Source organism: Acanthopagrus latus, chromosome 13 (assembly GCF_904848185.1).
Source record: "Acanthopagrus latus isolate v.2019 chromosome 13, fAcaLat1.1, whole genome shotgun sequence".
Lineage (NCBI taxonomy): Eukaryota > Metazoa > Chordata > Actinopteri > Spariformes > Sparidae > Acanthopagrus > Acanthopagrus latus.
In genome coordinates, this window is record NC_051051.1 from 6,576,220 (window position 1) to 6,589,931 (window position 13,712).

At 41.6% G+C, this 13,712-nt stretch overlaps 1 protein-coding gene and 1 long non-coding RNA gene across 3 annotated transcripts; one reads left to right on the forward strand and one right to left on the reverse strand.

Annotated features, from left to right (window-relative positions):
• Nucleotides 1-443: 443 nt before the first annotated feature.
• On the reverse strand, nucleotides 444-9,439 carry rab6a (RAB6A, member RAS oncogene family). 2 transcript variants are annotated; one of them, XM_037119538.1, is made up of 8 exons: nucleotides 9,095-9,439; nucleotides 5,783-5,841; nucleotides 5,613-5,666; nucleotides 4,907-5,012; nucleotides 4,529-4,640; nucleotides 3,200-3,293; nucleotides 2,493-2,559; nucleotides 444-2,018 (listed from the first exon to the last, which is right to left on the reverse strand). In XM_037119538.1, the coding sequence occupies exons 1-8, from the start codon at nucleotides 9,162-9,164 to the stop codon at nucleotides 1,954-1,956; spliced, it is 627 nt and encodes a 208-aa protein (XP_036975433.1). In that variant the 5' UTR covers nucleotides 9,165-9,439; the 3' UTR covers nucleotides 444-1,953. The 2 variants fall into 2 exon arrangements, with proteins under 2 accessions (XP_036975433.1, XP_036975431.1); XM_037119536.1 differs by lacking the exon at nucleotides 3,200-3,293 and adding an exon at nucleotides 4,031-4,124 and having other exon boundaries at nucleotides 9,095-9,435.
• A 112-nt stretch (nucleotides 9,440-9,551) lies between these two features.
• Nucleotides 9,552-12,584, forward strand: LOC119031212. The gene is made up of 3 exons (XR_005078552.1): nucleotides 9,552-9,770; nucleotides 10,707-10,791; nucleotides 11,629-12,584. It is a non-coding gene; the product is annotated as an uncharacterized LOC119031212 (long non-coding RNA).
• The last annotated feature ends 1,128 nt before the right edge of the window (nucleotides 12,585-13,712 follow it).

A 13,712-nucleotide genomic window follows, 5' to 3' on the forward strand; every position in this document is an offset into this window, starting at 1 on the left:
GTACCGGTTCAAATACCTGTTACAGTGACTGCTGGCTCAGTGGCAAGGCGTACTTCTGAGCCATCATTACTGCCATTAGTTCCTCCTGTGCTTTCTCCGCACTGACAAGTCAAAATCTCTGCTGTGAAATAAGCCTGTTAATCCAGGTCCAGCATACTGCACCAGCAGGACAGAGCTGATTACTGTCAGTCATTCAGTCCACATGACCAGGCAACTTTTCTGCTCCATCACCAATAAGCTCTTAACAGTACAGTCACTGGTTGGTAACGTTGTTCTATTTATGTGGTTTAAAGTTTCTGAGAGTTGCACTCAAGACTTAAAAAATAGATTAACCTCACCGCAACACTCAGAGTATTTAACCTCTGAATCATAATTTTGACATTAAAAATACCACGTAAATCGCTGCATCAAAATCTTACAACTTTCAGCAAGACACAGATGCATTTCAGCAGCAGTGACAAGTGTTTTTTTATTCTTTCATTTAAAACCATTCCAGACAGAAACGTTGAGGACTACATTGCTATACAAATCAAACTCTCCCCCATAATTCACACAAAAATTGCACGGCATTATTAGTACGATCAAATTGCCAGTTAGAGGTGATAGAGGGGGACAGCAGATGTCTCCACAGGTTCTGTTAAACGTGGTCCAGATGGATGCATATTTTTTTTTTTATTAGCGATTCAGGACTCATACCAAAAGTGAAGATATTAACAGCCATAAAAAAGGAAACATGAATCCAATAGAAATAAATATTACAAGTCATTGTGGATTAAATACACATGTCAAATAATCACTAACAAAAGATCAACTCCAAAAAAAATAAAAACAAGCAAAAGAAGTTTTTAAAGTGTTCGTAACATCATCCCAAACTTAGCTAGATAAACCCAAATCCAAGGAAGCCCTCTACAATTAAACGCCAAAAGGCATAATATCTTAATATCTAATGTTTATGATGGGTTTTTATGATTATGACTCGTAGTATATGAGAAATTCCTCTTTAAACACTATCATCAAATAAACTGTTTTAATCTATGATAGCTGTAGTATTTCAGAAAAAAGATCTATCCAAATAAAAAGGGAATACAAAACGGAAGCCACGGTAAAAATAACCCATCTGAAAAAGGTCAAGTGTGGGAAGAGAGGAAGGACGGTGTAGTGATAGTGACAGTGTTGCTCTTATAGGTATCACGTATTTGGGCTGGTCTGAGAACATGCGATGGCTGTGTTACAACTTGTCATGTCATGCTGGTACGTGTTGGGGGAAAACTGTGCTGTGCTACCTGCACACAGTTTAAAATGAGTGCACGGCTGCCACTTCCAACTTTAGCTGCATCGTGGTTGAATACAGTATACATGTCAACACTGAGATGACCGAGTTGATTTTCTTCAACACAACTTTGCAAATGTTTTGATGCATTGTTCCAGACAGTTAAAAAAAGTAAGGTTTGTTTATAACACAATTCAAGAACGGATTGCTGCTAATCAATTGCAACAGCACAAATAATGTTACCTGACAAATGCACAAGATATCCACAATGTGCTGATTAAGCTTAAAGCGTGTTTTAAAATCCTTTTTCAGAATATTCTCACTCTGAAACACATACACACTCATTTTGTTTCTTTCAGTTTGGTACAAAAAGCCATCTTTAGACACAAACTTGCTGCGACTCATTACTCTTCAACCATCATATTTGTCTTTTGGGAATGACAACAGGAGCTCAGCAAAGAAGGCTGAATACTTTTTCAACGTATGTGTGTTACAGTGCAAATATTCAATTTATGTGTTTCATGACTTTCAGAGCATCCCGATGAGAGAGCAGGTTTCCACGATGCAGAGGAAAACAGATGTAGTGTTCTATTTAGGGCTGGGGAACAGAGGCGGGAGAAAAACTGACTGAGTCTGAGAAAAAAGCCGAGAGGAGAAATATTTAGCGATGACATGAGCGGGCATTAGCAGGAACAGCCTCCTTCACTGGCAGGTTGCTCTGGTGGCTTCTCCAGCTTAATGTCAATCACTGAGGGGTTTAGGAGTCAAGGAACATTGAGGAACAGGAAAAGATACACGTTTAAAATGTAAATGAGATGACGTGAGAACCAGGATTAAGCTGAGTAGCATTTTGTAAAATGTTGTTTCATGAGTCAGTACGTTTAAATGCACAACTTGATCGACTATGTTACTCAATCGGACAACTGTAATTGTCCGAGTATACAGTTGTGGCTCATGTTGAGGAGGATGTTTGGCCTATTTTAGCCAATGACTGAGGTGTGATCCATATTCATTTTTACAGCTCTGAAAAAAGTGGAGTATTTGTTCAAGATTATACTCAGTGAGTTGCAGCACGATATGTGCCCTCACTGGTAAAATAAATCTAAAGGGACACTTGCAGTAGATTTTCCTTCTGGCAGGGACTATCTATAAGAGAGCAAGAGACCTCCTGTGTCACTTCTATCACATCAGACACACACTCTGACACACACACAAAGGATACTGTCCTCTCTACTCTTGTCCTGTGTGTTGTCCATGCCAGGGAGGGCGGCTGCCACACGCCGGAATAGCTTTAGGGAAAAAAGAACCACATGTATTCTGTCAGGCAAGGAAATAAACCCAGATGTATGACAAACACACAAGATGAAATCAAGATAATGTGCCGTGTATATTCCCATAACATGATTCAGCAGGTTCTCTTGAAGCTCGCACAGAGGAAGACACCCACCAGAGCTTTTCCAAATCTGGTCTTAAATTTAGCAGCACACATTTGTGTTACGGCAATGCCGCATTTCTGCACAGCAGAAGTGGCTTGAAAAGAGGTTCCATTGATAGAGATTGGAGCGCTTAAAGTCATTGATGGATTCATAGGAATTAAATAAAAATAAAAAAGGGACAGTGATGATGCTTGACATGCCTGCCCCTCACTACACAGCATCACATGGTAGACATGCAGATTTCACAGCAACAGAAATACTGCTACTTTGCTAATGAGTGGAGTGGAGGACTATTGGTTTGCAAACCCTGACCCACCTCTAAGGCTGAAGGATCAAAGGTTGGCCAGTTATAATCAATACTTCTCAAAGGTGGGAGAGAGCTTGAAAAACAAATCCACACACAACACTTTCCACCACACCCTGTGAAATGGAAGCCAATCAGAAGAGAGCATGAGCACTATGAAACACACACACACAGGTGCACACGCTCTACCTGTTTGACATTGTAGCCTGTCTTTGCACTCGTTTCAATAAACAGAACATTCATCTCTTTCGCTCTCTGCTCTCCCTCCTCTGTGGTTATCTGTCTGTGATGAGCCACGAGTCACCGCGCACAACACCACATATCACCAGACATCGACAAGAAGACAAGGGGAAAAATAACACAGTTTGAGATTATTTTGAAGTGGAGTAACAAGTCGTGCCCCTTCCTGCTGCGACTGCCACCTTAGCTCGAGACCAAAAGTCATCCGTTTGACCTCCAGGATGTACCGAATATCTATGACCTGATATTTATAGATTTTTTTAGGTGGCTGCAGAGGATTGTTTACCAACTTGGGAAATCCAGATATTTCAAATAAATCTAGTGCGAAGTCCAATAATCAGACATGTATTCAAAAAAGATGTAGATGTAATAAGTGTAAAAATGCACATCACTATCTTTCTGGCCAAAACACAACAGTTTCCCTCCTTCTTGCCACACAACTGGATTAATGGGGTGGTTTAGCATCATTACTATATTTATCAAAGAAAGATGATATTATTTTAAAAAGACCAACTCATTTACGATCTTTTTCTTTTTAATGATAAAATATGACAACAGCAACCTGAAGCTTCACTCGAAAAAAAAAAAAATGGTACAGCCCTAGTTCATTGTGTCAGCCACGCTCCACAACAGGAACAGCAGGCCTTTAAATTTGGACAGAAAATGAAGGATGAGTTCCAGCTGCTGGAACAGCTGGCAAATTCGGAGACCTTTGGAGGTGGAGCCCAGGCGGCAGCGTCCGCAGCAGGACGACAGAGCACGACTCACACACATTCTTACCTGCTTTACGTTGTAGCCCGCTTTCGCACTAGTCTCAATAAACATTACATTTAGTTCTTTGGCTTTCCGCTCACCCTCCTCAATAGATACTTGCCTGTGGTAGATAGGGGGGTTAAGAGATGCACAGCGACAGACATTACAGAACTGACTTCATAAGACAGGTGGATAAAGTGGATCAGAACGGTACACACTTTCAGACAAAATACTATCAAACAACAGCTAACAACTATCAATATAATCAGGAGCTTAATCTGCCAAAGATTAAATAATCGATATATTCAAACATTGTGGGCTGAAACAAAGAGAAAGAAGGCATAGAGTATGAAAAAGTCAATTACAGCTTTGACATCCACAAAGGGTGAAGGTTACTAATCTGATGCTGCCTCAGAAAGGGCCGAGGAGCTCAGTATTGACAGGAACAATCAATGACTTCATTAGTATGCTCTTAAAGGAGGGAGCCCACATGCACAGAGGCAGGAGGAGGGAGGAACAAATTACCTTTTGTCCGCAAGGTCTGTCTTATTGCCCACCAACATGATAATGACATCACTTCCTCTCTCTGTTCTCACATCGTCAATCCATTTTGTGGTTTGCTGGAAGGAGTTGACGTCTGAAAGAGGGACGATAGAAAAGCAGGAAGCAGGGCATCAGTATTCAGGATGTGACATGCCTCAGCTGTGAAAACTGGCGGGTTTGTGACAGGAAAGACTGATGTATACATTTGGAATCACAGGATTTTTAAAAATTTGAAAAAGAAATGTTTGTAAACTGTAGTGAACAGACATTCATTGGTTTCTTAACTTTCAGTCCACAAGAGAGGACAAGACAAACGTGTCAGACTTCTAAACCACCTGAGAGCACACGCAGTCAACCTACTTGTGATGTCATACACTACGACAGCAGCGGCAGAATCTCTGATGTAACTCGGGATGAGGCTACGAAATCGCTCTTGCCCTGCTGTGTCCCACAACTGCAACCTGATCTGTGGGGCAGGAAGGGGAAGGGGATGGGAGGAAAAATCCAAGAAGAGAAAAAAGAAACCAAAAAGAAACCAAAAAAAAAGAAACAAAAAAAAACAGAGGGGATGAAAATAAACAAGAAAAAAAAGGCAGAAATGAGGTAAGTTATGGTGACAAAAAGCAAATTGAAAGAAAACTAAATAAAGTCAGACGAATGGGAAAAGATAGCATAGTGCATGCAGGTAGTGAAAGACCATCAGAGAGAGCAAGCTGTCTGGGCCTGGGGGGGAGAAATAAATAATCACCCTTCACTTGACATCAGCACTCCTCCCTTGATCAAGTAAGGTGTTTAATTTCAAACCAGGAATGGAGAGAATAGATGGAGGGGTAGGAAGGAGAGGAAGAAAACCCGTGTTGAGGGGGGAAACCAACAAAGACAGGGAGGACGTTCCAGGAGGTGCGGCATCCAGCTCACACTTGGAAGAACATAACTGATTTATGTCAGCAACACAAATCTGGGTGCCCCCTGAAATCCCAATCACCAAGTCACTTTGAGGTTTAAGGGAGGTTCAGATCAGGGAGTGTTAATCATCATTAGTATAGATCAAAACAAACAAACTTACTGTTCTGTCTTCAAGGTACATGGTTTTCGACAGGAAATCTATTCCTATCGTGGCCTGAAAATGGGTAACAAGTTGTTAAATATGCATCACAATATCCTATTAGCATTGAATTGTAGAATAACATGAATATTATCAGCTGTGATTAAATCAGGTGGAGGTGTTCGTCTCACTTGGTAAGTGTTGTCGAAGCTGTCATACATGAACCTGGTGATCAGCGAAGTCTTTCCCACTAAAAACAAACACAAACAACAAAGTACTGTCAGTGTTCTGATCACACATTCATTCAGTTTCGTAGGCTAATCAACTTTTATTCAACACTGACAACAGTTGTGTGTGCCCATCTCGATTAAGGTTGCAACTAATGATTATTTCAATCATTAATTCATCAGCCTATCTATTTCACTCTATACAGAGTGTAACAGTGCAAAGAAGTCACAGTCCGTTACAAGTGCACGACAACTAGAAGAGGTGACACATATAGTCAAAATGCACAAGGCTCGGTTTCTTTTCATGTGTTTTCAACTGACAGTAGTGAGAGTTACAGTTTGCTCCACCTAGTCTGGACTTGCCATAGTGTATGTAGTAACACAATGCAGTAACACAACAGTGTCTTCTTCTTCTGCTTTGTTGTTTAACAGCGGTTGGAAAACAGCTTTTAGGAGCATTACTTCTGCATTACTGGACTGAAATGTGGATCAGAAGGGTTATAATCTCATTGACAGCACGACAGTTCAAGACAAATACATACACAGTTGCACCCCTGGATTCTATCTAATAGCCATTCTATTTTTTATGTCAACTGAGGATTGTTTAATGTAAAAAATGCCAGAAAATGGTATAAAATGTATGTAGTTGTAATTCAAAACATATGTCTCTGACCCAAGCCTAATGCATCACTTTGCTGACAGTATAAATTGTTAGCAAATAACATAAATGGATGGATCACCTACTGCAAGATACAGCTGACTAAGTGGAAAATAATATGAACAATCTGTATAATTTACCAAAGCCTTTAACTCCCATGAAAGGGCAAGTAATCGTCCATTTAAACAGGTGTGGTTCTGAATCTTTTGAAGTTCCTGAGGAGAGGTTAAAGGGATGAGGAATGCTGAGAGACAAGTCAGGCTTGGAGCCAGGTTCCCCATTATTACCCTCCAACCATGTTTTGCCTTGCTGTGTGCAGCCCTAAAAGAACAAACTTTTCTCTGTCTCTTTTCTTGCTCAATATTAAGGTTGGGCAATTTAACGGTTTAAACACTGCACAATGGTGGAAATGTGTCCACTGGTAGAGATTTGACAATACCCTTCCGCAGCAGAAGCTAATTCATTAGGGTATCTGCTGTAAAATCTGGACAGGTTATGTGGGATGACAGGGCTGAAATCACAATTGAAGTTGTGAATCCAGCTCCAAAAGGTAGTTTGGTTTAGGCAGCAGGACTGGTTACCACATTCTCATGTGATGTGAGAGCAACAATTAGTGGTGGTAATGCATATTAATACGTGTGATTTATACTGTCAGGCTGGTATTTATTTGCAATCAAAAATAATTGTAAAGTGATTCACACATTGGCCACATTGTCAACCCTGCTCAATATCTATGCTGAAAAAGAGTAATTTTGCACACTCTCCCACATAATTTGGCAGCTGTAAAATGATTCATAATATTTATTATAATCTTGTAGATATATCCCAGTACAACATCACTGTTAGCACATCAGAGAGACTCACTCATACGCTGGCTTTAAGCACCCTGACAGTGCTCCCCAACCTCAGACTGTTTTGCTGAGCTCGGGTTACATTATCAGTTACACTGCAAGCATCGGGTGATGATGACATGGCCAAAGCCAACACTGCTGTTTACAATTTTACAAGGAACCACAGCTGATTACAGAACGCCTGACAAACAAAGTCTGCCGGTCTTATCTCGGTGGAAGTGGAGGGTCATAATACAGGATAAAATACCATAGACTACCATAATCTGTTTCTATCTCACTGAAGCACCTATCAGATCCGCCAGATCAGTATTGGTTCTGATACTGACCTTATTAGGCTGACTGGGTATTGTCAGACTCAAGTGTGATGAATCCACATTACATATTATTTTTATTTTTTCCTTAATGCTGAAAAAATGTCAACTGCCAACTGTTTGATACCACAGCAGTGCCTGGCCATACATACTGATCATACTTAACATTATTTATTGACTTCTATCAATATTTTAATTATATTTTAGTTATGTATTAGTATTAAATATCAACAAGGGCCAGATGAGACATTATCACAACATACTTAAACCTGCAAAATGGCCAAGTGCAATTTCCAAATCACAAGAAGCTGCAATTTAAATGAAACTGTATGACATCAGATCATTATAACAAAGTACTGTAGCTTTTGCCAATAAATCGTGTTCTCCAGATGTAAGAAAACATGTTGAAGTTTTTTATGGTGAAAATGAAAATTGTGAGGCAAATACAGTCATTCATACTAATCACAATTGACGTCTGTCAAAATCAATGCATACTGTGCAGCAGCCCTATTATAAACATATACCTAAATTTGAGATATCATGGACTATCGAAAGAGAAAAGGTTTGTAGTGGTGCATCTATATTTTACACAAAGCTCCAAAGTCCAAAGCATGCTCAGCAAATAACGGTGGAAGCACTGTATTAGACTCTATAATGAACAAGCCCACACCTTTACCTTTGAAACAGATATATGATTGTTAAGTATGGGCTATAGCGAACAAGTTCCCTGCCCCCTCTTTCTCTTCCAGTACAATTACACCCTGTGTTCAGTTTGGATGGAAAAAAGGGGGAAAATGAGTAGACAGAGTGTAGGAATGCCGCTGGGCAGGTTTGGTAATTGGGATGTTTCAATTCTCTGCAGAGCCCCCAGTTAGACAAACTGATCTGACTGTATAATCGCTGTCATATTCTTAGTGGACTGACAATCTCTGACTGAGATTTGTAGCATTCCTCTGAACACAGCAGCAAATAACTTTACAGGTCATCAGCTGAAGCCAGCATAACCTGTTACTGTAGCTATCACTTTAGATATTAAATTGACATAAAACTCGTATTAATACACAGAGAGTACTTTAAATTCGATTTATCCACCATGTTAACCACATTCTTTCCATTTGTTCATTTCAACGAGCTTCCACTGCCTCTGTTAATAGTATGTTATCAGAGCCCCCCCAACACAACTTAGCTAAGTCAGTTTCGACAGATATGACCTCACCTATGAGTAATAAAACCTGCCAATGAAGCCAGCGTGGACATGCAGATAGTTAAGTTGCGCTGTCGCAATGCTATCACTATGCCAAGTTTAACGTTACGCAGCTAGTGTTAGCTAGCTAACTGGTGAATGTTAAATCACCCGACCAATCCACCAAACTGTGTTTGTGTTAGCTCAACTCCCACAGGACATAATTCAGATTCTACACCCTCGACAACTTCTAACGTTTATCATTAGACTTACCACTCTGTTCCCCGAGAAAGACCAATTTAAATTTTCTTAAAGGGTTCCCGAAGTCCCCGGCCGCCGACATGACTCTATGAAACAATCCCTGGCGTTACTTTTCAGGAGCTCTCCAGCTAGCCAGCTAATGCTAGCTAACCAGCGGTTGTCAAATATGAAATGTCCGGGATCCGTAACGTTTAACCCGCTTGCCCACGCCTCCACACAGGCCGTCTGGTGAGGTTTCGTGCCTAACAATCGCTCCCTTGAGCTTCCAGACACTTTCTGATAACTCAGTAACTACTGCGGACAAGTTAGCGTTACTGTCAGTTCTCTGACATTTCCACCAGCTAGCCACCCCCTGGGCTACTCTTCTTCTTCTTCTGCTTCTTTTTCTTCTTCTTCACATTCTTGACAGTGTTGCTGTCATTGTCGGGCATCTTGGTATGCTGCCATCTACTGGTGGAGAAAAGAAGAAACAAAATAATTAAAAGCTGTAGCCATGAGAGAGAGCAACGCAGTTTAAACTTTAACACAAAGACATGAATCATATCGCACCTTTATTTCATCAGTACAAAACAGAAGGCTAAACGCTAAACAAGAAGAAGGAGACTGTGAGTGAAGCGTGTTGTAACGTCGTGTTGACACAAGATGGCGTCGGTCGGTTCATCACAGCGCCCATGTCTCACCTGCTGAGGTATTTTTCTCAAAATCTCAGTCATTAGCTGTCCCGAGGAAATCACACTCTACAATTTGAAACTATGTGTGTTCAACTTGAAATACATACCACAAATGTGTGTTTTGTTTTGTTTTTTCCTGGTAATCCTCAGCTGTGGAGTGTATTTCTATATAAGCTTTATGAAGGTGCACTATGCAGTTGGGGAAGACATTTTAACCACAAGAGAAAGATCTTCACTGACTGACTTCTTTTCACCTAAATAAACAAACTCTCTTTGTTTTCATGACTGAATAAACTGAATAAAATAACCGACCTTAAAGGACAACATATTGTTTTATATGTGGCGGACCCTGCCACCTTTCAAGCTTCAAACTGTGTTCTGGGGACCTCATTTTCCTCGGAGAACAGCTTGTTTACTCAGTTATGGAAAAAAATAAACATTTCTGAGTTTCATTACTTCATTACTATCACAGTGCCCCTTTAAAGCTTTATCTGTCTAATTAGCCTCCAGTTTAACTGATTTATATGTTGATTTAGACATAGTTGGTGATCCTTGCTTAATCCCTGTATATCCTACCATTAATGATATCTGTGTTATACCTACATAACACCTGACATTACTGACATGGATGTTTTGATCTCATCCCTATCTTAACTCACGTTGTTGTTGTTGTTGAAAGAGTTACACCTGTTTTTGTTCAGGGCAGGCTATTTTGAGCCATCGCTACAATGCGCACATGCACGGTCCTACAGTATATTGGTCATATTGATGTCAGATTTGGCTGGCAACCTTTCAACATCAAGCCAAGAGGCATAATTATCTTTTTGGAACAAAATTAAATCACAGTTATGGGTAGCAGTATGAAGGTGTGAAAAGAGGGTGTCTGACTTGTTGAGATCTATTATGTCAGACACTTTTTCGGAAATTGGTGTAATGTGCTGTTATATTTGCAGGATCGACTGTCGCTCCCCTTCGATGACCTCCAGCTTATTGGACAGCTGCTGTCCAGAAGGTTGAAGCCCTGTGGCAATATACAAGGTGACTTCATTTGTTGGCTTCACCCGATGACGGACGAACAATAATAGTGCATTCCTTTTTTAACCGTTCAGAACAGACAGACTTGCCATTTTTATTGCTAATATTTTGCACACTGCATATTTTGCGTAAATATATTTCTTTGATTACTCAGAAATAATCCACTATGATATGTTTGTAAATTGAAATAGGGATCTTGCTGCAGTACAACAAAACTGGTCTCTGCTCTTTCTACCTGCATTCATTTAAATACTAAGCCACAATTCATCATAAGCATACTCACATCGATTAATAATCACCTCATAATTTAACAAGAGCCTTTGTTGAGAGAATAATTTCTCTCTTGCATAATTTTTCGAAACATTACCTCGGCTGAAATATTTATGTGAACAGGACTTGGGGGCATATATGGTATGTTTCCAACGTGAGCTCAAAGTTAAAGGGGCCCTGTGTAGTTTTGGAGATGAAATTCAACCCCAAATATTTAATATTTAAAGGTGGCGGGGTCCGCCAAAAACAAACAAGGTAAAATCCTTTAATGTTGGTGTGTTTATTCAGTTTATTCAGAAAATGAATCAACACAAAAAATGTCTCACCCCAAACTACATAGTTGCACCTTTAAGATTAATATTGTATGTTTTAAAATGTTGGATGTACAATATCATGTAAACGTGGCAGACTTGAAACATGCATTTTGCTTTTCCCTACATCAGCACCCTAACTATTGCACTTACATGAATTATATTTGTGTTTTTGATGTATGCGTGTATATATATATATATATATGTATGTGGGTATATAATATGTGTGTTTTATGCATGCTTGAATTCTGTGTTCTAGGTCGCTGAAGACACACCTGCGCCTCCCTCTCTCATCCAGCTCTTAACCCCGCTACTCAGAGTGCCGACCGGCTGATGCCAGCGCTTCAGCTGCTCTGTTTGTGGCCATAGCCTCGCCAAACGAGAGCCATCACACTCCACTGCCCGTCTCCCCTCCCTACTCTCCTCAACAGCACTCCTACGCCATATGTCCTTGGTAAGGGAAAGACCCCAAGTCCCCCCCCTGCTGAAGATGCTGATCAAACAAAATCCTCTTTCGCTCTCTGTCTCCCCCACTCTGTCTTTCTCTCTCTCTCTTTCTCTCTCTCTCTCTCTCTCTCTCACACACACACACACACACAGAGGGTTTTTGTGATCTATCTTGTTGTGTACTCATGCACACGACAAGATAGATCGATCACTAACACACTGGAGAGGTTGTTGTGTAAGGGCTGTGATCGTGAATTTGCTCACCTCATAGAACAGGATTTGAGTGTATGAAGGTGGTAATCAAATTTCCCCCATCAGAGACACACTGTCGGCTACAAAAGCATGGCATCCAAATTCAAAGAGGCGTAACTGCAGGAAAACACAAATGAATTGTTCCTGTCACCTCAAGCCATGACTTCATTCATGATGTGCTGGTCTCTTGTCATGCCACTGCATCATTTACTTCTGCATAACTTGACTCACTCTTGGAGCCGGGGAAACCTTGCTATGACTCACATCTCGGAAAAAAAAACTACTTGTGATTCTTCTTTTTTATGCTTGCTCCTACACACATGTATTTGTCAAGTGTACGAGCATCCTAATTACATCTTCCATGAATCTGTGTGATTGATTTTATGAGACATCTCCCTTTTTAAAAAAAATAAAATACCAGCTCTGCCGGGGGATGTGTGTAATGGAGGAAGACCGTCTCATTTCCACATCGCCTTAATATAAATCTAATGAATGCAGCTTTCAATGTCACGGCAAAGTACAATACAGTGCTCATCTCTCCCGAGAGGTGGAGAGAGCATGGGGGTGTAATGGAGGAAGCGGGGGTAGGACAGGATGAGGGGCAGAAAGAAAAGATGAGGAGAGGAAATACGGAAAGGGCACCAGGGTTGGGTCAGGGTAAAATAGGTGTGTTGTCATCACCAATACGGTAAGATGGAGAAAGGGAGGAGATAGGTGGGGGATGGGGAGGAGCAGAGCCACGGTTCTCCTGTAAACCTCCTCCTGGAAGTACGGGCTGGATGATGTATGAGAGAGAGTGAGGAAAGGAGAGGAAGAGAGCATTAGGAGGAGTCGGGGAAACACCACTGGCCCGGCTTCCAGACTGGAACAAAGGATTGCAGTGGAGACAGGGAAGAAAGAACGGCTAGATCACAAAAACCCCTCTTTTTTCTGTGCAACATCAGGCAGGAAGAGGCACAGCAGCAGTACGGTGGGAGGCATTCTTGCAAGCATAAGTGAAGCAGCGATCAGGGAAGCAATCCAAGCACATTTACCAGAGGACGGAGGGAGGGAGAGGGAGGGAGGGACGGAGGGAAGGAGGGAGGAGAGAGAGCAGATCTATTAGAGGAGGAGGAGGAGGAGGAGGAGGAAGGTGGGGGGAGTGTTGCATGCTCACAGAGTGTGACAGAGATAGAGCGGTTCCCTGAGACAGAGGCAGAGGGGGAGAGCACAAAGCAGGGATGGGGACCGAGCGCTGAGACTGAGGTAGCTGACAAGACTGAGAGACCTGCACACAGACGTGAGCAAAGAAGGGGGAAGGAGGAAGAGAGAGTGGAGGTTGAAGGAGAGCAAGGAGGAAGGGGGGGAGAGAGGGATGCAGGATGATGGAGCCCAGAAATAGGCTTCACAGGACAGCTTTTCGTCCCGGCTCTCTGCGACAGACATGACTCTGGGCACTGGACTGTGCTGAAATTAGCCAGGGGGACAACACAGGACAGCAGGTCTGCAGCGCACCGCCGCGGCTGAGCCTCACTGGATGCAGCAAGGCAGCTGATTTATTACTGAGGGGCTGGGTGGCAGCGTGTTTGCGTGTGCAGCTCTGAGAGTGTATGTGTGCGCTTATGTGTGTGTGTGTGTATGCAGGTTTTTATGGGTCCTTGTGGC